The 26,280-nt window shown below is 36.0% G+C and overlaps 1 protein-coding gene across 27 annotated transcripts in view; it reads right to left on the bottom strand.

The window, feature by feature from the left end:
- SLC9B1 (solute carrier family 9 member B1) overlaps nucleotides 1-26,280 on the bottom strand; it is a 121,919-nt gene that overhangs the window by 39,265 nt on the left and 56,374 nt on the right. For 22 of the 27 annotated variants that reach the window (XM_081812058.1, XM_031027324.2, XM_081812056.1 and 19 more), the window contains 6 exons: nucleotides 22,597-22,772; nucleotides 18,430-18,536; nucleotides 17,192-17,341; nucleotides 13,610-13,718; nucleotides 12,808-12,944; nucleotides 10,196-11,399 (listed from right to left, as the gene is read on the bottom strand). In XM_081812058.1, coding sequence (XP_081668184.1) covers nucleotides 11,187-11,399; nucleotides 12,808-12,944; nucleotides 13,610-13,718; nucleotides 17,192-17,341; nucleotides 18,430-18,536; nucleotides 22,597-22,772 — 892 coding nt within the window. In that variant the 3' untranslated portion in view covers nucleotides 10,196-11,186. The other 5 variants (XR_014142923.1, XM_081812070.1, XM_081812060.1 and 2 more) reach the window with 5 other exon arrangements.

The following is a 26,280-nucleotide window of genomic DNA, read 5'->3' as shown; positions in this document are numbered from 1 at the left end:
ATCAGAAAAGACCCCGAATCGCCAAGGAAATGTTGAAAAAGAAAAACAAAGCTGGAGGCGTCACGTTGCCCGATTTCAAGCTGTATTACAAAGCTGTGATCACCAAGACAGCATGGTAGTGGCACAAAAACAGACATATAGACCAATGGAACAGAACAGAGAGCCCAGATATGGACCCTCAACTCTATGGTCAAGTTATCACATTTTAAAATTCATGTATAGACAACAAAGCACTAGTATTAGAAATCAATAACAAAACGGTTTTCCAGGGGTGCCTGGGTGGCTCCATCAATTAAGCATCTGCCTTTGGCTCAGGCCATGATCCCAGGGTCCTGGGATCGAGTCCTGCATCGGGCTTCTTGCTCAACAGGGAGCCTGCTTCTCCTTCTCCCTCTGCTCCTCCTCTCTCTCTCATAAATTTAAAAATAAATAAATAAATAAATAAATAGGTGATCCAAAAGAGATACATAAATTTTAGAAATTAAAAACAAAATCCCAAATAATTTATGGACCTAGGAAGTAATTATACTAAAATTAGAACATATTTAAAATTGGATGAAGAGGAAAAGATTATAGACCAATAGGTGTGCTATATACCTGAAGCAGTACTTTAAGGGACATTTACCAGAAGCAATTCACATTCATGAGAAGGACAACAACACACATTTACAGTCTTGTCCAAATTCTATGTTAGCTTTTCTACGCTCTGTCATAATACAGTCCAAAGAGACCTGGACTGTCTGGACATTCTGTTCATTATATGGATCAGTTAAATCAGACTGGGTGAATAAGAAATGGCAAGTATGTTGGACATCTGGGACACACGCAACCCTGAGAGTAAAAGAAAACCCTTTGAAGATGAAGGGACCTACCATATCAATAGAAATTTTAAGGGTCCAGTGGTCTGCGGTAGGTTTTAAATAAAGGACAAACTATTGCATCTTGTATTCCCACCGTGAAGAAGGAAGCACAGTGTCTCATAGGTCTCTTTGGGTTCTGGCAGTAGCATAGTCCAAACTTAGGAGTACTGCTCTTACACATTTGTGGAGAGACACAGAAGGCTGCCAGCTTTGACAGGAGCTTAGAGTAGGAAAGGGCTCTGCAGCAGGTCCAAGCCACAGTACAAGCAGCCCTACCACTTGGGCCATACAATCCAGCAGACTCAATCCAGACATTAAAGATACATACAGTGGGAAAGACACCATGTGGAGTGTACGGCAAACTGCAATAGGAGGAATCACAACATAGTCTTATGGGGTTCTCTAGCAAGGCCATGCCAGCTGCTCATAATTATACATCATATTGTATAGTATAATTATACATCTTAATAATACTGGATTCACCTGGCAATGGGTATTGAGTGACCATGTGACTAGAACTTCTCATAATGAGCTTGGTTTTGTTAGACTACCGAGTTCATAAGGACAACTTGGCCCCATAGCAAACCATCATACGATGGAAGTAGCACATCAAGGATCAGGCAAGAGAAGTACTACAGGGCACAAGTAAACAGTATGAGCAGGTGGCCCAGGTCCTCACGTCATCAAAAACTATTTCACTAGTTTCTCTCCCTCAGCTTGCAACTATGGTTGTATAGGTATTCCCATATTGCTTAGGGAGGAAAAAGTTTGTTAAACTTGGTTTATTGAAAGTTCAGCTCAAGATGTGGATGCAAGCCAAAATTATATGGCTGCCTACTTCAGCTCTGGTAAGGTATCAAAAAATAACATCCTCCCAGTAGTCAGAACTTTGGACTGTGTACCTTGTTATTCATTTTGCATGTATAGAGAGGTGGCCCAGAGTAAGAATGTACTCATATATTCATAGCCAGATGGCTTGGTTGATAGGTCAGGGGTTGGAAGGAAAAAACTTGGAAAATTGAAGACAAAGAAATCTGGGAAAGAGGCATATGGATGAAGCTATGGAAATAGATAAGATATGAAGATCTTTGTATCACATATTAACTCTTACAGAGGGTATCTACCAGCAACCAAGGCAACAAAATGATTCAGTCAATTGATGTCCGCCAGCTTCTTCCATTGGCCACCTAAGTACTGGCACAATTGTGCATAAATGTTGTGGCAGCGATGGAAGCGATAAAGAAGCCCAAACAGCAGAAGTTCCTTCTGACCAAGGCTGATGTAGCTACTGCTGCTGCTGAATGTCCAACCTGCCAGTAACAGAGAACAACCCTGAGGCCTCAATATGGCACTATCCTTCAAGAAGACCATTTAGTCACATGGTGGCAAGTTGAATATATTGAATCCCTCCCATTTAGGAAAGAGAGCAATTATCTTGACTGGAACTGAGACTTATTCCGAGTATGGGCTTGCTTTCCTGCTCATATGGCCTCAAACAGTACCACTATCCAAGGGCTAACAGAATGTTGGACCCACAAACATGGAATCCTGGTCATCATTGCATTGGCCCAAGGAAGACACTTTATAGCACAGTAGTTGCAGCAGTGGACACATGACAGTGTGAATGAGTGATCCAGCAAAAATCATAAAATCATTACAGCCAGAACCTGCCAAACGGATGGAGTGATAGAAAAAGCTTTAGACGCCCTTTGAAGCTACACGTATGGCACGCTAGCATACACTCTAGATCAATGACCATTATATGGTCCCATGTCTCCAGCAGACAGAGGATCAAGGGTAGAAGAGAGAGTGGTACATTTACCATCATTCACAATGACCCGCTTGGGAAATTTTTGCTTCTTATCTCTCTCAATCCTGTTACAAAATGGAAGGAGAGAGGAATATGGTTGGCACATTCCAAGTGATCCACTGGGGGAGCTTTAGGTAATCTTTTGTTCAGTTTTGATGGCACAATTGAAGTAGACAAGTGCAGTACCATGGCTGAGCATGACATTCTTTGTTCAGTAGAGGAGGAATAATGACCTGGGCTAAGACCACTCAGGGATGATGATCTGGATCACCCTGCCAGATAAGTGACAGAGACCAGCAGAAGTGTGAGCTGAGGGTAAAAGAAATGTAGAACAGATAGTATGTGGATAGTAGAGGAGGGAGATAATCAATTGAGGGTGCAAGACCAGCTGCAGAGGTAAGGGGCTATAGTTCATTCCATTAATGTTCCTTTCATAAATTTCCCCAGCAAAAGAAAAGAATCCTGGAGGAGCTTTTCCTAGATGGGAGTGAAATTATATGGAACAATAGATCCAAAGATCCAAATGGCACAAGGGGTGGTGATGTGTAGCCAATGTCCTTCTTTCAGGACCGAGGCACTCATTCCCCTGAGTGCTTTGAGTGTTGTCTGTTGAGGGATCACAGCCAAGACCCTCCTTAAGAATTGCCTTCAGACAAAAGGAACTGTGTAGCCCAAATTACACTACCTCCCTGGAGGCAGTACATATCCAAAACTACTTCATTGAAATTGATGTGAACTATTGCCAGTAATATTTTTTTTTATTCTTATGTTAATCCGCATACATTACATCATTAGTTTTAGATGAAGTGTTCCATGATTCATTGTTTGTGCATAACACCCAGTGCTCCATGCAGAATGTGCCCTCCTCAATACCCACCACCAGGCTAACCCATCCTCCCACCCGCCAGTAATATTTTAAGTAATATGTTGTCAGTGAAAGAAAAAAGAAAATTTTTAAAAAAAGATTTTATTTATTTATTTGAGAGAGAGCAAGAGTTATGGGGGAGGGGCAAGAGAGAGGGAGAAGCAGACTCCCTGCTGAGCAGGGAGCCTGGCGTGGGGCTCGATCCCAGGACTTTGGGATCATGACCTGAGCTGAAGGCAGATGCCTAACCAACTGAGCCACTCAGGCACCCCAGAAAATAAAAAAACTTGAGATGAACTGATACAGAATGGAACTGTTGGAAGACTGTTGGTAAGAGCAGAGGAAATAATGATGATGTGGTCAATGTGACCCCTGATATTCAGAGAGCTAGCTGAGAGAGGTGGATTTGAGGCCCAGATGGGACACTGGCCAGTAATAATATATCTGGGTTTCAGTTTTCTCATGTAGATGAGGCAGGTTAGATTAAATGATCACCAAGTGTCTTCCTGCTCCTGTATTCTGTAATTCTAAAGTCCTCTGCCCAACATACAAACAAACAGCATGGGGGAACAATGCTTTAAACCTGTAACTAGCTTACTAATAGAAGATTATTCTTTAATACAATGATACAAATGGTTATCTAAAACCTAGAGATTCCTATACCATGAAGTAATTCTTTTTTTTTTTAAGATTTCATTTATTTATTTATTTGAGAGAGAGGGAGAGAGAGAGACTGAGCACACAAGCAGGGGGGAGGGGCAGAGGGAGAGGGAGAAGCAGGCTCCCCACTGAGCAGGGAGCCCGATGTGGGACTTGATCCCAGGAACCTGGGATCATGATCTGAGCTGAAGGCAGACGCTTAACTGACTGACCCATCCAGGTGCCCCACCATGAAGTAATTCTTATGTGTACATTCCAACAGACAATAACTCCTATGAACAAGCACAACAAAAATAATTGTTTTTATTAAAAATAATAGGACATTAAGAATACTCTCACCATGGGAGTATAATGTACAATATAAATTAATGTAGTAGCAAGGATATTAAATACAGTAGTCATTCCTTCCCTTAAACAAAGAAAGTCACTTAAACACAGTCTATTCAATTCTTTTATGAAAAGTATTGATGTTCCCTGATCCATATTTTCCTTCTGTGTCTCTCCTTGTGCAGTGAATGTTGGATTGGATACTTTACCACACGTTGCTATACTGTTCTCAAGATGCAGGCAGAGTAATATACAAGAATTATGTTCTGTATTTAAACAGTTCATCTTAAAATAAATAAACAAGGAAAGTCCTAGGGGAAAAGGAGCATTGAGGGTAGTTAGCTCTACCAGATATTAAAAGATAACATAAAGCTACTAAAACTAAAATATTCTGTAACACATGGATGGCCCAGTCAGGCATCCAACTCTTGATTTCAGCTCAGGTCATGATCTCAGGGTAGAGGGATTGAACCCCGAATTGTTGAGCTTCACGCTTAGTGGGGAGTCTGCTTGAGATTCTCTCCCTCACCCTCAGCTCCTCCTCCCACTCTCTCTCTCTCTCTTTCAAATAAACATTTAAGAAAAATATTCTGGTATTAGTAGGTGAATAGATAAATCAGTGGAATAAAATAAAACTCCAGAAATAGACTCAAGTATATATGGAAATTTAATATGCAATACAGAAGACATCTTGAATCACAGAGGGAAAAGGATATTTTAATAACTACTACTTATTACAGGTTGAATTGTGTTCCCCCAAAAGATATGTTGAAGTCCTAATCCTCAATAAGTCAGAATTATTTGGAAATAGCATCATTGCAGATGTAATTAGTTAAGTTAGGGTGAAGCTATACTGGAGTAGGCTGAGCTCCTAATCCAATATGACTAACAACCTAAGAAAGGGAAATTTGGACACAGAAACTGATATGCACAAAGGGAGGATGATGCAGAGACACACCAGGAGAAAGGCATGTAAAGACAGAGGCAGAGACTGGAGTGATAATCTACAAGCCAGAGAATGCTTGGAAGAGGCAAGGAAGTATCTATCTTCCCATGGAGGCTTTGGAGGGGACATGGCTCTGCTGACACCTTGATTTTGGACTTTCTAGTTTCCAGAACTATGAGAAAATAAATTTTTGTTGTTTTAAACCACCCAGTTTGTGGTACTTTGTTTCGGCATCTCTACCAAACTGATCCAGGATCAGATAACTGGATAATCATTTGGCAAAAGATAACGTTGAATCCATACCTCAGATCACATAACAGAATAAATTCTAAATGCATTAGAGAAGTAACAGTGAGAAATGAAACTATACAAGTGCTAAGGGAAAAATGAGTGAATTCCTTTCTAACCATGAATCAATATCTAGTAGCATAAAGGAAAAGATTCATATATTCAACTATATGAACAGAAAACTCTTTTGCTTAACAAAAGAAGCACAACTAGCAAAATCAAAAGACAAAAGAAAAACTGAAGAAAATATTTGTAATTTACATCACAGACAATTGACTATTCTCTTCCATGTAAAGAGCTTTTTAAAATAGAAAAGAGAAATACCAAAAATCACAAAGGACATGAACAGAAAGTTTACAGAAAAAGAAAGGCAAATGACCTTTAAACCAATGAAAAAGATGCCCACTCACTCATAGTCAAAGAAATTTAAAATATCACTACAAAGCTATCTCTCATTTATCAGATTAGAAAAATCCCAAAGTTTGAAAATATATAAAACTTTTAAACTATATAAATGTTTTACATATCCAAAATTATGCATATATCTTGTTTAAAAGCAATTCTTAGAACTGAAAGCAAATAGAAATAAATAAATCTGTACATCAAAGTATATATATTATATAGTATAACTATATATGTAATTATATATATAATTTCAAGGGGCTTTAGAATTTAGTACTTTTAGTGGACATCTTTGGTGAGATAAGTCTAAGGACAAAAAGAACTGCAAAATATCTTAAATTTAATTCAGTAATTATAAGTAATAATATTGGTATTGCTATTTTGAAATTTTTGAATATTATAAAATAAAGCTAATACCACATTAATAATATCAGGAACCAAGATATTCAGTGTAAGAGAAAAAAGATAAAGGTAAAAGCCCTATGATGTTACATTTGAATTAGAAATAGCAACTCGATGTCATGTTTTTCAGTTTTATTTTTATTTTTATTTTATTTTATTTTTTTAAAGATTTTATTTATTTAACAGAGAGAGACACAGCGAGAGAGGGAACACAAGCAGGGGGAGTGGGAGAGAGAGAAGCAGGCTCTCTGCTGAGCAGAGAGCCCGATGTGGGGCTTAATCCCAGGACCCTGAGATCATGACCTGAGCCGAAGGCAGACACTTAACAACTGAGCCACCCAGGTGCCCCATAGTTTTATTTTTAAGTGATTAAAAACTATGATAACTTAGGAAACTTTTAAAAAAATATTTAGTTATCTTATAGAATTTATGTCCTATAATTGCATGGTTTTATATAACATTTACTTTTTCTCCTCATTAATCAGCACTGAAGGGATTTTGACTACATATAATCTGTGCTATGAATTATATTCTAAAATCACCAGTAATAGTAATAGTAAAAACAACACTTTTTATTTTATAACATGTATTTTATGGTTTCTAAAACTTGTATTTTTTAGCAATGTTTACTGACAAGATCTAGATGCAATGATTCTCCAGCCATAGTGAGCATTCCTAACCTTCAGATTTTGGTTTTAACATACCCATTTTCATGGAAAGATACCAGTCTTTTGGAGACTAGCTGATTCCAGGTCTGGAGTAGGAAAAATGCATTTGAATCTGGGACAGCTTGTTATGACTGAAAGGAAGAAAGCATTCAAACACTATGGCATCATGTCTAAAGAGTACAGAATCAATTGTGAAGGATACCCAAGGACCATATTCGGGACAATTTGAGAATCAAAAAATCAATTGTGCTGGGCTGAAACACACTGCATATTTAAAAAAATCATAAGTTGACGGAATACAGGGGACTTCTGGCTCTGGTGATGATATAACAGCTAGTATTCAACGTAATCACCAGCTGGGAACGACTACAGTACCTGGATACACGTCCTTCAGGTTACTTCCCGGCAGCTATCCTGTAGACTCAGAACCACGCTGCATACTATCCTCCTCACCAAATGGCGCAACTAAGACCAAGTCCTTGCTGGGCTGTTCAGGGTCCCATTCCAACTATGCCTGGTACTATCTGCCCAGCTGCTCCTAGACTACCATTGAATAGTGAGTCCAGTTTCTTTATAGGTTTCACGAGTCATGTCAACAGTGTGTTGCTAACACAACACAGTGGGTCCACCACTGCAGCAGCTGCTGTGGTAGCTATTCCTGCCGTCAGTGTTCTTCCACAGTATAAATATGCTGTAGGAGTTTGCAATCCTCAACAACGTCTTAATGTGAAGCCACAGGTTACCATGCAGCAGCCTGCTGTGAATGTACAAGGTCAGGAGCCTGTAACTACTTCCATGTTGGCATCTGCTCCTCCTCAAATATAAAACAAATTTGGGGGAATGCTTCCTTTTAGTCAAGCCATGCACCCTACTGTTGCTGGTAAAAATTGCCAATGTGTTGTTGGAGAATCCAGAACCTCTCCATAGGCTTGAATCTCCAGTCTCTCTGATCTAAGGTTGCTGAAGCATTGGTGTACTACGAGCCCACCAAACTAAAAAGGCTTCCCAGGAAGTGATTAACAATGTCCTTGGAGTTCCAACTGCTTAAAATTGATCAGGGACCATGAATAGAAACACATGCTTCACCAAAGAAAAATATCTAAACGCCAAAAAGCTTACATATTATGGGGGAAAATTGCTAAATATAAAATAGATGCAAAAGAGGAAAAGAAACTTTGAACCTTGTGTACTGAGCAAATGCTAGGCCTAGACTACTTCCTAATTTAAACACACACACACACACACACAAGGCCATCAGAAAAGAGACAAGCCTATAAAAACTATTGTTTTATAAATCCTGGGAAAAACAGTTTTCAGCAAAGTACAAAAATTTAAAGCATTTTTTTAATTTTATAATTCTTTACTGTGGAATAGCTCAGAATGTCATTTGTTTTAAATAACAGAATTGAATACTGAGCAAGGAAACGTAATTTGAATTATAAAATTCTTGCTTTAATAAAAATTCCTTAGTGACAAAATATTAATGAGTAAACAAAGACATACTTGATAAATTTATAAGGAACAGTGTTCTTGTATTTACTTGTTTAAATACTATGAACACTTGAATATTGTACACATGGTTAACTGGTTGTAATTTTAAAATGACATTAATGAAGGTAATTTTTTTTATTATGTTCAATTAGCCAGCATATAGAACATCATTAGTTCTTGATGTAGTGTTCAACGATTCATTAGTTGCATAGAACACCCAGTGCTTATCACAGCAAGTGCCCTCTTTAATACCCATCACCTGGTTACCCCATCCCCTGACCTTCTTCCCCTCTGTAACCCCCAGTTTCCAGAGTCTCTCATGGTTTGTCTCCCTCTCTGATTTCTTCCCATGCAGTTTTCCCTCCCTTCCCCTGTGGTCCTCTGCACTATTATGTTCCACATATGATAATTGTCTTTCTCTACTTGACTTACTTCACTTAGCATAATCCCCTCCAGTTCCATCCATGTCGATGCAAATGGTGGGTATTCATCCTTTCTGATGGCTGAGTAATATTCCATTGTATATATGGACCACATCTTCTTTATCCATTCATCTGTTGAAGGGCATCTCGGCTCCTTCCACAGTTTGACTATTGTGGACATTGCTGCTATGAACATTGGGGTGCACGTGCTCCTAATGAAGGTAATTTTTATAAAAGTTTTTATATCGAAAATTTAAAATTCAAATTACTCGAATGCCTGCAACACTACTTTTAAAAAGTAGAGTGTTTTGGTCTTATGAACATATAAATATTAAATTTAATACTTAAGAAACAATCTATAAATCACAAAAAAATGACAATTTCCCCCTTAATTAAAAAAACATAGTTCCTCATTCTGAAAATGATTTGTTGTACCTTTATCTTTTATTAAGATCAACTTTCTATTTTAAAATCTAATTCTCTTGTAAATGTAAAATACTATCTTGTGAATGTAAATATATTTTCATTTACTTAGTAAAAATGATTTACCTTCATGATTTAAACATTAGTCAAAACACTGGAGTGTTTTAGAACTTTAAATTTTTAGAATTTTAGTACTAGAATTAAAATAGTTGAAAATGAGGCATAAGATCTATGCTGAGTTGTAAAAATGTAGAAGAAAATGCTACCAGAACGGCAGCTATTTTATCTCCTCCAGAGTTATCCAGGTGTGTATGAACTTTTGACAGTTTTACTGTTCTATTTTGTGGAAGGTCCCAGTCTTAACAGGAATATACATATATATATGTATATATATAGTTTTGGTTGCCTTATAGTTGTTTCACTTTGCAAATTTATGTGTAAAGTTCACATTCTGTGCTATTTTAGTATTTTACTTACATAGAAGAGGGAAGAGAGAAACCAAGTAATGTTTAGTTCCTGCATTTGGCTTTTGCCAAAGAAGTCTGAATGATTTCTAAGAAGCCATCCACTAAGGCTATTTGAGAAGCTTTTACATGACCCTTCCAACTTTAAAAATAATCTTTTTTTTAAAAAAGATTTTATTTATTTATTTGACAGAGAGAGACACAGCGAGAGGGAACACAAGCAGGGGGAGTGGGAGAGGGAGAAGAAGGCTTCACGCCGAGCAGGGAACCTGATGTGCGACTCGATCCCAGGCCCCTGGGATCATGACCTGAGCCGAAGGCAGACGCTTAAGGACTGAGCCACCCAGGAGCTCCTAAAATAATCTTGACATAAACGGAAACTGCATTTTGCTTGTGATTGGTTCTATATAAGCATAGCAGATTTCATCAGTCAGAATTGAAAGGAGATTCTGTATTACTAAGGAAAAGAAAAGCTCACATGGACAAGTCTATTCATCTTTCATTTCTGCAGGCTGACTTTAATTCTTTATTTTATACTCATTGAAAAATCATGGTTTATTTCCATTTGTGATTTAATTTTATATCTACAAATAAATACTATACATAATGTTTCATTTAAAAGCTATTAAACTTGTCATTTTAAGGGTACTGCAGAAGTAAATAAGTCTAATTTTGGTTCTTTTATTTAACATACCATTCATTCAGATAGTCACTAAAAACAGAATTTGAAATCCATTTTGTTGACCCACTTATTCCTGGCATTTTTTTCCTTTCTGGTGATCTTTTTAACTGAATTACTAAACTGATGGTGGGTTCTACTTCTCCTGTCTGGAGGCTTAGACTATCTTACCTTTCTGTCATTGGGTTCATTTAATTTTTTATTACACCGAGTTTGTAATATGACAGCAGATTCAGCCTGATGGATTATTTAAACTTTCCTAGAGTACTTACAGATTTACTTTGTTCTTAAAATACATAAATACTATTTTATTAAATTAACTTTGGAATAAAAAATCATAGGAAAGCTCTGTAATGAAATCACATATTTATTAAATCCTTGGTTCTATGTACAATCTCCATGTATTTGTGTGTTTTAATTTTTCTCTCATGTAAGATAATTTATTAAAAGAAGCAGGCAGGTGATGGCAAATAAACTTTTTAATGAAGTTCTAATTTTGTCAATTCTACATCGACTTTGTTTGGATCATGGCGTGTAAGTACTTTGGGTCCCAGTATGCCAATAATTAGAGCTCCATTTGGAGCTGTAATCAAGATGGCTAAAAATGCTACTGTCATCACATCTTTTGAATATGGTTCCAAGTGGGGTGCGCTGCTTCTTGCTGTTTCTAGAGCCAGAGGACCTAATACAGCCTGCATGTAGGGGGTAAAAAGATGAGACATAAAGAAAAATATTAAATAGTTAATACATGATAAAGTTAATGGCCCTGTTAAAACAAACAAAACCTAGTAGTAAGCCATCAGAAAAGAGACAAGACTTAAAGTGCTGAGGAATTTTCATGAATTACTCATCAATTCTATGTTCTCCCTAGCAAATATATCTGGATGAAAAGTGAAATAGTGACAAATCATTGTGCACGCATTTTGGGGCCGATTTCGTATTTTTATCATCTCAGCTTTCTCCTGTTTAAATATCTTTTTTGAGTGCTCGCATTACTCTCAGAACTTCAGGAGTTCTAGCTGAAGCAGGGTTTTGCTTATTTACCTTTACCATAGACTATAAGGTTCTTGGCTGTAATAAGAAAAGACAAAATACTAAGGTTTCTAATGGTTCTCTAGGATTTTGTTGCTTATCTTCTCCTTATTCTTCCTACTTGGGAGGCAGTGTGTCCAGTAAAACTGACAAGAGGTTTGGAATCTACAAAGTGGACATGAGAGATTACGAAGTAACTTGCCTAATGTTATAGGCAAAACACCCAGGCTGGTCCCATGGACCTGCTTTTTTAATCCTGACACATGAGAGAATTTTGTTGCACAAGAACTCACAAACTTCTGTTTTGGAATAACAATGGAAAAAAGAATCTCTGGAAATCAAGACATTATGCTGCCAGGTTAAAAAGTCTAACAATAAGTAGTAATACCTCTTTGTAGGAGCAGAATATCGTTGAATCAGAGGGCAAAACCACAAGGTCTCCCCATTCATTCATTCATTCATTCATTCATCATTCATTCTTGTAGAAATGCAATGCTTACTAACTGTGTACTTCCTGCGTGCCAGGCACTGTATTAAGTACTAGGGGAAAAATAATGAAAGAAAGCAGACACTGTTCCTGTCTTTCCCAGATAGTCTGGTGAGGAGATTTAGTCATTAATTAAAATCATATAAATTAAATGCATAATTAAAAATAATACACATGCATTCATGTATGTTGGAGTGGGTGGCAAGGGTAGGAAAGATATATTTTTAAAAGAATTAATGTGTCTCTACTATAAAATCATTACATTTATCCCTATAATATTCAGCAAAATGTAAACATTCCAGTGTCCAGATATATTCTTATTTTATATTTTGGGACAACAGAAAAAAAAGTTTCAGAAGTTTAGGAAGTATTTGTCATTAAAAGTACACTTTTTAACTTCAGAAGAATTGCTTTTAAAACTGAGATTTTAAAAGATTACATTGTTTTCAATGAGTAGTTATGATCAAGTATTTTAAAAGTGAGGCTAATAGCCTACATTTTGTAATTAAAGTAACATTTATTTGGAATTTTAAAAAATCATCAACATTAAAAATTATTAAAATGACTTAATATGTTCTTACCTGGACTGTAGCTTTGGGCATCCATGATAAAGCAATAAATATTTTCTCCTTAAAACTAAAGCCAGCAAAACACATCAATAGAAATGTAAAAGAAATTCGAACCAATAGTGCCAGACTCATAGTAGCAACACAAATGCCTACAACAGATAAAAACAAACATAAACAACAAAATATTTGGGAAGAAGTGGTTCTTTATACCTAGAAAAAGTACAAGAGATTATCTGATGGTGGAGGTACCATGAAAGATAAGATAGATTACACTTATTTAATTCTGAGCTAATAGACTTTGAACTTTCACTATAAATGAAAGTATTCAAAAGGTGCTGATGGCATGTAATATTTTCTGTCAGAAAAGAATTCCAATCCGCATTTTCCTCAGATCACTCAGGGAAGGTATTCAGAGCTGTCTTTGGTAACAAAGGGCATACAGGGTAACAGAAGAGCAAATGTATGTTATTAACTGTATCAACATGAGTTTCTGAAGAAGGTTCTTACAGCATTCAAGACATATTGTAAATAAAATAAAAAATATTCATAGTTTTCTTAAATATTTTCAAATCTTATATTTTTTGTGCCTGTAATTATTCTTACCAATAGCATTTTTTTTTTAAAGATTTTATTTATTTATTTGACAGAGAGAGAGACAGCGAGAGCAGGAACACAAGCAGGGGGAGTGGGAGGGGGAGAAGCAGGCTTCCCGCTGAGCAGGGAGCCCGATGTGGGACTCGATCCCAGGACCCTGGGATCATGACCTGAGCCGAGGGCAGCCGCTTAACGACTGAGCAACCCAGGCGCCCTTTACCAATAGCATTTGATTGAAGAGATGCAACAGATACTTCTGATCCAACCAAGCCAAAAAGAAGGGGTTGAAAAATATACCATGTAGTTTTAATAATTCTTTGGACTTTAACCTGTAGAAAAGAATAATATATTTTTAGTTATTGTGTTTAGTTGTTGTGACACTTAAAAATAATTGCACTTTAAAAATTAAAGTCTCTCAACCTTTAATGAACTTAAGATATTTTATTTGTAGAAGAAATGTTAAAGCTTAAAAATTGAGTAGGTTCTGATAGAACAGAAAAAAAAAATTGAGTAGGTTCTTTTACTCAAACACTTAAGTAGAATTTGGTTAAAAAAATCATCAAATCTTATAGCAGAATTATTTACAATAGCCAAAACATGGAAGCAGCCCAAGTGTCCATTGATTGATGAATGGATGAAGAACATGTATGTGTATACACACACACACACACACACACACACATATGCACACAATGGAATATTATTCAACCATAAAAAGAATGAAATCTTGTGATTTGCAACAACATAGATAGGGTCAGAGAGTATAATGCTAAGTGAAATAAATCAAAGAAGGACAAATACCATATGATTTCACTCATATGTGGAATTTAAGAAACAAATGAGCAAAGAGGAAAAAACAGAGAGAGAGAAACCAAGAAATAGGTTCTTAATTATGGAGAACAAACTGATGGTTACAAGAGGGGAAGTAGGTGGGGGGAAGGGTGAAATAAGTGAAGGGGATTAGGGAGTGCACTTGCTGTGATGATAACTGGATAGTGTATGGAAGTGTTGGAACACTTTATTGTACACCTGAAACAAATATAACAATTGCATGTTAACTAACTGGAATTAAATTAAAAACTTAAAAAAAAAAGTAAAATAGAAATAAATGCTCCTTGAAACCAGAAAAAAAATTCTACAAAGGTATTCAATAAAAATATTATTATTTTTAAAGATTTTATTTATTTGACAGAGAGAGACACAGCAAGAGAAGGAACGCAAGCAGGGGGAGTGGGAGAGGGAGAAGCAGGCTTTCCACTGAGCAGGGAGCCCAGTGTGGGGCTTGATTCCAGGACCCTGGGATCATGACCTGAGCCGAAGGCAAACACTTAACGACTGAGCCACTCAGGTGCCCCTCAATAACAATATTATTTCATAATTTTGTCATGGAACAAATAAGGTCTTTGTAGTTTCAGACATGTTTTAATGGTTCAGTAAGAATTCTAGCTTTTTTAAATAAGGTAATTGAACAGAGACAGAACTAGAACTACATCATGCCTCATGAGCACATACTCAATATTATGCCACCATTTCAGCTCTTAAAAGGGAGTTGAGAAGACCTCCACTGACAATTATCTTGGAATCCAATCCCATGAAAGTGAATCTAGATATGTCCTAAGCTACAGGCAAAAATTGTCAGTAATCTGTCAGGCCTGCTTCCAAAGGGCCCATGTTGAAAACTTCAGTGTTATTTTTTCCTTGAAACCAAACCAAAAACATATATAGATTTCTAACTTGGTTGCTTGCCTGGCTTTCCTTTTTGAGAAAGGACCTCTCCCAGGGCTACTTCCCCAATTAAGTGGTTACAACAAAGTCCCCTATTGATATAACAGTACTCTGGCTCTTCTCAAGGAATTTGGATGAAGAGATTTTAGTTTCAGTCTGGGCTTATCTTTTTTTAAAGAAGTCACATAAAACTGTGATATCCTTTGGGGTATAAACTATGTTTGTAACTATTTCCCTTATGACTGGGTTTTCTGATTTATAAAAGTAAGGTTTAAAAAAGGAAAAAACAAAGAAAAAACAATATTACTCTTTCTTCATGGTGACACATCCTATTTGTTACTTTAAATTTTTTTAATAAAGATTTTATTTATTCATTTGAGAGAGAGAGAGAGCATGAGCTGGTAGGGGCAGTGGTGGGTACAGAGGGAGAGAGAGAAGAGACCCCCCCTCCCTGCTGAGCAGGGAGCCTGACCCAGGCTCCATCCCAGGACCCTGAGATCATGACCTGAGCTGAAGGCAGACACTTAACCGACTGAGACACCCAGGTGCCCCTGTTACTTTTAATTTTTAAAATATATTCTTTACTGTTTGATTTCTTTTATCATATATAAAAAAGAATTTTAGTAGTTTTCATTTTATTTAATTATAATTTATTATTGACCATTTAATTTCTTTTACAATTATGATTTTATTGGAATACTAAACAAAACACTAACATAATTTTTGGATTGGGAAATTCTCAAGCTGATTTTAAAATTTATCTAAGAAAGAATTTGTGCAGGGATAGTCAAGAAATACTTTAAAAATAAGTACAATGAGAGGGAATCTTCCACATTAGGTTTTGAGACATAAAACTACAGTAATTTAAAATAGAGTGGTATTGGCCCAGGACTAAATAGGTAGGATTAAATAGATTCCAGCAATGAACTTATATATACATGTTTATGAACACACACACATATCCTTATCTCACAGCATTTACAAAAATAAATTCCAGATGAATTAAAGAACTAAATGCAAAAATAAAACAAACAGAAACTACCAAAGTATTAGATGATACTATAGAAGACATGATTACAATCTTATAATCTTGGGTGAAGATATCCTTCTTAAACAACATACAGAATCCAAAACAAAAAAAGAATAATGGTCAGCTTTGACTATAGGTAGTTTTACTGCAATATAAAAGACATCATAAACAAAGTTGAAAATAAACAAAAATTATATGCAATATATACATAACAAAGGATTAGTAGCACTAACATATTGAGAAACTATAAATTGGGAACAAAAAAGCAAATCAATCAATTAAAAAATGGGCAAAGAATATGAATAGGTAGTTAAAAAAGAATATTTGAAGAGAAATTTATTGCACTACTAATCAGAGAAATGTAAACAAAGAATAATAATGTTGTATCATTTCTTACCTATCAGATTGTTTAAAATCTTTGAAGGGATAATTTTGCAGTATCCCTCAAAATAGAAACATTCCATTTCTAAATTCAGCAATTACATTTCTAGGAATCTATTTTACAGAAGCACTTGTACATTTGTAAAAAGACACATGAACAGGATTGCTCATAGCAGCACTATAATAACAAAAATGGAAAGAACCTAAATGTCTACAAATGGAGAACTGATTAAAGGAGATGACTGGTTCTGGGAAGGGGGGGTCTGATATTGGGAGTGGTAGAGGAAAAGGAGTCTTTTACATTTTGTTCTATATGTGGGCCTTCTGTATTGTTCTAATCTTTTATGAGCATTTTTCATGGATTAACTGTACAACTCAAATTTTAATGAATAAAATAAATCAATAAAAGTTCTATAATCATATTGCATAAAACTTTGGAAAAAGAAAGCAGCCTGATGTGTTAGCTCAATTCTGATTGCATTTTAGTGTATTTCCAGGTCCTTTTCCTAAATATTTTATTTCCTTGATTGATTTATATACATCCTTGAAGACACAAATTTCTGGAACATCTTCCAACTAGAACAAAGAGATTTCCTAAATGTCTATTATAGATGTAAAAAAAATAGTTATTTTATCTTACAAAAATTATGTATTAACAATATTCACCTTTTCTGTGGACCAATTTATCCCTGCAACAAAAGTTAATGCTAATGTGCATAATCCTCCAGCTGCATGTAAACCAATATGATGGCTTCCCAAGACAGCAGTAACACACATACTCAAAATAAGGAAAGCTCTCTTCAGTGGCAGTTTTGTCTAGAATTAGATAGATATTTGGAAATTAATTTACATTTAATATATAATACAATATTTATATCTTCTAACACTTATTATTGACCCTTTGGTATCATGTCTCTATATGTTATATTAAATAGTGTCTAAAATTTTTACTTACTTCCTCACCAAAAATTTTAGCAAACTTGGTACCAAGTGAAAAATTTTGCAATTATTAAGTTTTATCTTCTGCCACATCTCTGATACTAATGTCAGTAAAATGGCTATAGTACTTTAGCTATAAGTGAAGAAGGAAGGAAAGAGACCCATATAAACTGTAATTCCTATAACATATCTAATGAGGTTTTTTTTAAAGATTTTATTTATTTATTTGATAGAGACAGAGACAGCGAGAGCAGGAACACAAGCAGGGGGAGTGGGAGAGGGAGAAGCAGGCTTCCCGCTGAGCAGGGAGCCCAATGTAGGGCTCGATCCCAGGACCCTGGGATCATGACCCAAGCCGAAGGCAGACACTCAATGACTGAGCTACCCAGGAACCCCATATCCAATGAATTCTTAAAAGTTAAAGTTTTGACTATCTCTTTAGCTGAGACAGCTGTTACAGAGAAATTAAGATGCAAGTCACAGAAATTCAAGAATAATGGCATATCCTTTAGGGAAGGAAAGGGTTGAGTTTAATAGTGTTGCCTTAGTCAAAGGCAGTGGGAGTAAATTGAAGTCAGAAAATATTCAGAGATAAATGGCAATCTATTTCCCCAAAAATGTTTCAAGGGAAAATTTGAGGGAAAAAAGATTAGGGAAAATTGTCAGTGGTCAATAGGAAATTTAATGAATAAAGGGCTGGGGTGGAATGGAGAAGGTACTCTGGGTTAAGTACACTTTTCTGATACTCTTATTTGCCGAATCAGGAAGCAGAGACTTCAGTCAAGGCCACTGGCCTGTATCAATCACAACTGTGCTCCATTTTAAGCAGAGAGTAGCACTAGGGGCTATTTTGGGGAAAGAGAATTAAATATTACATTTAATAGTTCATGGATCTTCCAGAAGTTCAAATTTTTGAAAGAAATGTCTAATACTACACTTCTAAAAAATAGTAATTTTTTATTTACCTGATCTCCACTTGGAAAATATTGAACAAAAATTCCCAAAACAGCTCCTGCCAGTGCGCCAATAAGTACGTCCCGAAAAGACGCAAGGACATTATTAAGTATACCACCTGTAAGGGCACACAATAAGGGAAACATCTCATAGAGTAATATTTTCACATACCTAACATATCAGAAGATCAAATCTAGGTGGTTCATAGAGAAAAGCACATATCTTCTAGAACAAATATGCAAAAATGGGCCTTTGATATTCATATACTTGAAAACATAATGATCTATTTGATAAATTAAGTATGTACTCCCAAATAATTTAATAAATACACACAATTCAGAAAAGTTCATTGAAAATATAGCCAGAAAACAAGGAAGTAATAAGCCACTGTGTGTTCCCTTATAAACACAACCTAAAAGACCAGGTGAGGTGGAAGAATGGACAGAGTTTGGACAAAGGAGCACCTCTGGCACCTCACATGTCGGTGATGTTTCTTCTCTGATATACTGTTATACAAAGAAAGAAATGACTTAAACATAAAAAGAAAAATTTAACAACAGAAAAAAAAAGATTTACTCCAAGATCAACACTAGGAATATTTGAGTCAGCAGTCAATTGAGTTTCCAACATATTTTATGTGCCCATATCTGTAGTTTAGAGTAAAAATTTTTAAAAAAAGATCTACGTCACAAAAAAAAGTTGTTACGCTATGGGTATTTTAGCTCAATGAGATGTGTAAATATATATATATTTTAGAAATGTTTTTCCATGAAAAAATAACAGAAATGCAGGATGACAACAGCAAGATGGTAGAATGGGAAGCCCCAGAACCTTGATCCCTCAAAGAGGCATTAACTTAACAACAATATACAGTCCAAAAGCCTTAATGGGACTCCACAAACCAATTAAGAAGTTGCAGCAAGAGAAAAATGATTCATCATGTACAAGAAAGCTCCTATAAAATTATCAGAGGATTTCAGAGCAGAAACCTTACAGACCAGAAGGGGGTGTGATGGTATATTCAAAGTGTTGAAAGGCAAAAAACTGCCAATGAAGAATACTATTCTATAAGATTATCTTTCATAATGAAGGAAAAATTAAGATTTACCCAGATAAACAAAAGCTGAAGGAGTTCATTACTACTGCACCTGCCTTACAAGAAGTGTTAAAGGGAATCCTTCAAGTAGAAGTAAAAGGATGTTAGCAACACAAAAGCACAAAAATATAAATCTTTGGTGAAGGTAAATACATAGATGAATTCAGAATCCTGTAATACTGTAATGGTGGTGAGTAAATCACTTTCAATTCTGTTATAGAATTTAAGTTAAAGACATAAAAATAACTATAAGACGTATTAATGGGGACGCCTGGGTGACTCAGTCATAAACATCTGCCTTCGGCTCAGGTCATGATCCCAGGATCCTGGGATCGAGTCCCACATTGGGCTCCCGGCTCAGCGGGGAGTCTGCTTCTCCCTCTCCCTCTGCCTGCCGCTCCCCCTGCTTTGTGCTCTCTCTCTCTCTGACAAATAAATAAATAAAATCTTTTTAAAAAGACTGTATTAGTAGATATACAACATAAAAAGATATAATTTGTGACATGGATAACAAAGGGAAGAGGGCGAGATGTAAAGGATTAGAATTTTTATATGTGATTGAAATGATCACTTTACATTTTTATAAATATAGGGATAGAAAAAGATATTCCATGCAAATGATAACCAAAAGACAGCAGGGTGGTCATACTTATATCAGACAAAATAGAATTTAAGTCAAATACAAATAAGTCACAAGAGATAAAGAAGGATATTATATAATGACAAAAAGGCCAACTGACCCAGAAGATAGGGTTAGGTCTCCGTATCTACCATATTCCAAAATGTAGATGTATTGAAGATCTAATGTAAAAAATAAAACCTTGAAAGTCCTTAACATTTTTAAAAAAATATTTTATTTATTTGAGAGAGAGAGAGAGAGAGCAGGAGAGGGGGAAGGGCAGAGGGAGAAGCAGACTCCCGGCTGAGCGGCGGGGAGAGGGCCTCAATCCCAGGACTCTGGGATCATGACTTGAGCTGAAGGCAGACACTTAACCGACTAAGCCACCCGGACACCCCAAAAGTCCTTAACATTTTAAGTGACCATTTACATAGTCATGAGTCAAGAGGATTTTCTAAGCATGTAGCTGCTTTTGTTTTTTTTTTTTTACTTTTTCTGTCTTCCACAAATTAGGTTTGATCTCCTATAGCATGTTCCATAGTACCTTATACTATGTACTATTCATCACATTTTGTAATTATTTGTTTAATACAAATTCCTTGAGAACATGAGCCTCATGGTCTTCTCTGCTGTGTTAATAGTACAGAATAGCACTTAAAAGTGTGGGTCTGGGGTCAGATTGCCAGATTGCATCTTGGCTTCCCTACTTTTTGGATCTGTGACTTTGAGCAACTTACTTAATCTCTGTTCCTTGGTTTCCTATTCTGTAAAATGAGTATAGTACTGATGTGTGACTATTAAATGAGTGGAAATAGCTATGGAACTTGGAGCAAGTACCAAGCAATTACTCAATAAAAGCTAGTATTGTCGTTCACTGTTTATCCTCAGTGTTTGGCACAATTGTTGGCACAATGGAAGAGGAACACAAAAAATATTTTTTAAAAGAATTACTGATACTAGTCATGAAGGAAAAGATTGTCAGATTTGACAATAAAAAATTTGAAAAATCTGAATTGTAAAAAAAGATAAAGTTAAAAGAAAAATTATAAATGGACATAAAACAAAAGGTTATCATTCCTAACTTTATGCAGAATCTTGACAAAAGAACAAAAGATGAACACACATATAAGATAAAAGCAAAGGATTTCAAGAAAAGCAATTTATAAAACAGGATGCCAATGGTCATTAAACATGAACATTTTAAAATATCACTAGTATTCAAAGTACTTCATCTTAAGAGGCCTCACCTTTCACCTATCAAATTAACAAAGATATAAAAGACTAATAATACCAAGTTTTGAAGAAGGTGAAGAGAAAGTGGCAAGCTTTTACACCCTGGTAAGACATGACATTGTGGTAATATATCTCAAAAAGCTTATAACTTTTATACTTTTATCTCAACAATTTCACTTTGAGACTATGAAAATATTAAGATTAGGTACAACTATTTGGCTCTAAGGTGTTCAACCAAGCATTATTTTAATAGTGAATATTGGAGTCAACTTCAGTTTTCAACAGGTTACATAAGTATGATACAGCCAACAGAAAACTATACAACCATTAAAAATGTCATGGAAATACATTTACTGAAAAGAAACATGTTGGTGATATACAGTTAAGTACAAAACAACTCAGGTTACAAGAAAGTATGGCCGATTCTTATAATTTTATAAGAATATTGGGAGGGAAGTCAGAGAGAATGCGGGAGAGAGACAGAGGGAGAAAGAGAAAGTCTGGATTTATATCAAGAGTCAGTTATTATTCCTGAGGGTATGTTGCAGAGTTTCTTTTTATATTTTCCTTTTTTTCCTTCTTATTTATGTCTTATGATTTTAAGAGAAACTATACATATTACTTTTCAACTTAAATATTTTGGTGCTTCAATAATACAGAAGATGGAATTTCAAACATTGCAGATAATTAAAGCATTACAACACGTGGAAAGATTTACTTTCACAATTTCTTGGACATTTAAGCCCAAATATTACCTTGGGATTCAGAATTGCTGCAGATCTTGTCCCACCGCTACCAAAAAGGCACACAGTTGTTCATACTCCATATATTTAGGTTGTCTTAGTAACAGAACAACCAGTTATTTATAATCATGGCCAAAAAGGCACATTTTAGAAATATATATTAAATAGCAGTACTTAATAATATTGCTGCTTAAAATTTTCTATTGAAAACTGTGATAAAATTCCAAACCAACATAAACAGAAAAATGATAATAATATGGGTTATCAGATTAATTACAATATATGGTTATGAAAATAAAATCATGTGTGTTAGTGGTTTCTCAATCCATTGAAACTTCTTCCCTGCTCTAGAATGAGCTTTCTATGAAGAATAAAAAGATTTTACATGTCAAAATAAATAAATGTTAATAAAGAAGCAAAGCCAGAAACCTTGTTTAAAGAACCGGAAAAAGCTGCAATGAGATGGCAGTTGTTGTATTTTGTTTACCTGAGGAGAAGACTATGCTCAAGCATGTATTGAATCCAGTGATTGCTATGATGTCATCCAAACTGCTAGCAGCTATCAGTAAGGTTGGGATGCCTTTATTAATGCCATATCCATTTTCTTGCAAAAGGAGCATGGAAGGGACAACCACAGCAGGAGAGACAGCACCTAGTACAAAACTATTAGAAAGACTTTGAAAACCAATTTTAAAACATCCTTTTAACAAAGTAGTGTTTTATATTAAATTTTACAACAAATACATTAACCTTTTCAGATTTACAATAACTTCAAAAGTAAAAATGCTGAGTCAATATCATTTAATGGGTAAAATTTTTCACACATTTTTTCTGCTGGCTGAAAGTTTATAGAGATTTCATTCAAGATGTTGGTTTGGGCACAAATTGCTTCTCCCTTCATTCCTAAATCCTTTGAGATGAAGATATAAAAATAATACGAAAACCCATAACCTAACTAGAAAAAAAAAAAAAAAGGAGAATCCTTAATGGATAAGAAACCAAGTATATCCCAGGAAGATAAGAGTTTAAGATTGAAGAAGGAAATCATAAGCCAAGTGTGTGTGAGTAAACATTGCTACAAAAGATATGGTATACTTCTAAAAATGCTCCAAGCCCAGAAATGGCAGATGCTGGGAGCAGGGGAAATCTGAGGAAATCCAATGGGTGACTCTTTGGAGTACCACTGTAAGAATGGCCAGACAGATGTACTCTCCACCCCATTTCTAACTCTTGAACAAGTCAGTAAGGAACGGATGTCTGCCCCAAAGAAGGAACAATGAGTGCGGGCACCTAAGTTACAAAGGCAACTGAGAAAATTCCTGGGGTGGATGATGACACCCGTGAGGAATGAGGACACTCCTGCTCAGAATCTCTTTTGTTGGTATATACCATTCAGTACCTTACCTCATCTCTTCCACGTTCACTTTATAAAGGCTGAAGTATATACCTTGTGTAGAGATGATCTTGGTGCCCCACCAGAACCCGTTTACCAGGCGAGCGCACACATCCCCCAGATGCTGCTTGTTGGCTGCTAACCCCTGACACCTGCAGCTTTCTAGCAGTCTTACCCTGCTGAGAAGGGCTTACTTGGGGAAGCTAAGGAGGTTTTCCTACTCCTCCTTCTTCCAGACAGCCCCTGTGAATTACTGACTGATAGAGAGGGTCTGATAGTTTAGCACCTTTGCCTCTCTGGCTGTACAATCTCTCTGATATAGTTTTTTCTCAAGATTTCCCTGTAGACTCAAGAAGAGCCTAGAATTCGCTGAAAATACTTATTTGCCTAGTTCGATTGTTTCTGAACTTTATGGCACATTGGAATCACCTGGTATACTATTTATCGGTAGCTGCTTAACAAATTACTCCCAATTTTAGCATCTTAAAACAACAAACACTTATTATCATAAAATTTTTGTGGGTCAGGAATCTGGGTATGGCTTAGCTGTGTGCCTCTGAATCAAGGTTTCTCACAAGGTGGTAGAAGATCTGCTTTACTCACATGGCTGTTGGCAGACTTTCAATATTTTGCCCTGGAGGTTTCTCAACAGGGCCACTCATAATATGGCAGCTGGATTCCCTCAAGACAAGTAATCAAAGAAAATGCAAGAGAGAACACACAAGATAGAAGCCATGGTCTTCTCATGACATAGAATGTCTCATGACATTCTATCATTTCTACTGTATTTTGTTCATTAGAAGCAAGTCAGTAAGTCCAGCCCATATTCAAGAAGAGGGTATTACACAAAGGTATAAATATCAGAAAGCAGGGATCACTGGGAGTGATCTTAGAGGCTGACACCTTGTACTTGGGGACATTTCAAAATACTGATGTTTGTCTCCCATTCTAAGACATACTGATCTAAGATGGAATTTGACCTGAGTACTAGGATTTTAAACAATTTTTTTAAATTGTGGCAAGGAATACATAATAAACAATTTACCCTCTTAATCATTTTTAAGTGCACAGTTCAGTAGTATTAACTATATTCCGATTGTTGTATTAACAGATCTCTAGAACTTTTTTTGTCTTACAAAACTAAAACTCTATATCCATCAAACAACTCCCCTTTCTCCCTCACCCGAGACCCTGACAACCATCATTCTACTTTCTATTACTATGGTTTTGACTACTTTAGATATATCAATGGAATCATACAGTATTTGTTCTGGCTTATTTATCCCAGTATAATGTCCTCCAGGTCCATCTATGTTGTAGAATGTGACAGGATTTCTTTCTTTCTTTTTTTTTTTACAGGTGAATAATATTCTATGTATATACCACATTTTCTTCATCCATTCATCTGTCAATGTGGCCTGCTTCCACTTCTTGGCTATTGCAAATAATGTTCCAATAAACATGGGTGTGCAAATATTTATTTGAGATCTTTTGTTCTCAGGTATCCAAAGTGTGCCACTCTTTTTTTCTGCCAATATTCTGAGTCAGGTGAGACAGAAACCAGTCCCTTGGGTCAAAAAGCCAAAATGTAGGACACATACTCCAGCTTTTTTCTTTCCCTCCTGATGGAGAAGACAGGAGTTGGGAGTGTTCTCCTGGTTGCCCCTTGCTGGGCAGGGAGGGGGTGAGGTACGGTGGGTAAATGCAATGAAATATTCTAACTGCTCCAATGTGTCTCTTCTTGGCCTTGTACTTGGATGGGATGCTATAACCTCTCAAGTGGTTTCTGGAGTTCTCACAAAGGTAATCTGGTTCTTATGTATTTAAGTCAGTGTTGTGCAAGAAGGAGAGCTGGGGCTTCCTATTCTGCCATCTTGCTGACATTACTCTTCTGATTGTTGGGATTTTTTAAAAGCTCCCCAGGTGATTTTAATGTATAGCAAAGTTTGGGAACCACTGATTTTCCCCATAGTCTATCTAGCTTCCTTCATTCAGAGGTTTCTACTGAGAACTCCCTCAAAACATTACTTGCATAAGAATCTTAATCTCAGCCTGAGCTTCTAAGATACCTTGCTTGGTTACATGATTGGACTATTCCCTGCAAGAAGACAAAAGCCAATAGATAAAGTAATCACAAGTTAATGGGAAGATTAAAATACAAAAATGAGCCCCCATTAAAGTATCACAAAATATTTAGGGAAGTCTATCACTTTGAGGCACCATGTTCATTAAGTGGAAAAAATGTATACCTGAGAAAAGAGATGTAGTAGGAAGAAAGCCACCAAAACATGACTTCAGAATAACTATAAATATCCTCTGAATCATGAAAGTATACTGCATCTATCCATAAAACTTTAATGATAGTTCCTAGAAATTAACAATAAATTCCCCAAATTAAAAAAAATGGGTGATATAAACACAGCTGAAGAGTGATTTAATAAGCTAGAGAACTGTGCAGAGAAAATTTTTCAGTGTATACTGCAAAAAAGGTAAGCACATAGAAAGTATAAAGAAAACTTAATAGGTATGGAGGAGGGAGTTACAAAAGGACATAATAGAAGAGAACTTCAGAGAGGTAAAAGATATAATCAAGTCCTGAAAAAAATACACGATCCTCTGATTGAAACATCACACCAAATATTGAATAGAACAAATTTTTTTTTATTCTTATGTTAATCCCCATACATTACATCATTAGTTCTAGATGAAGTGTTCCATGATTCATTGTTCATGCACAACACCCAGTGCTCCATGCAGAACGTGCCCTCCTCAATACCC

Source organism: Leptonychotes weddellii, chromosome 2 (genome assembly GCF_054177405.1).
Source record: "Leptonychotes weddellii isolate Sample4059 chromosome 2, ASM5417740v2, whole genome shotgun sequence".
Lineage (NCBI taxonomy): Eukaryota > Metazoa > Chordata > Mammalia > Carnivora > Phocidae > Leptonychotes > Leptonychotes weddellii.
The sequence above is the reverse complement of the archived record's forward strand: the minus strand, read 5'-3'. Positions and strand labels throughout refer to the sequence as shown.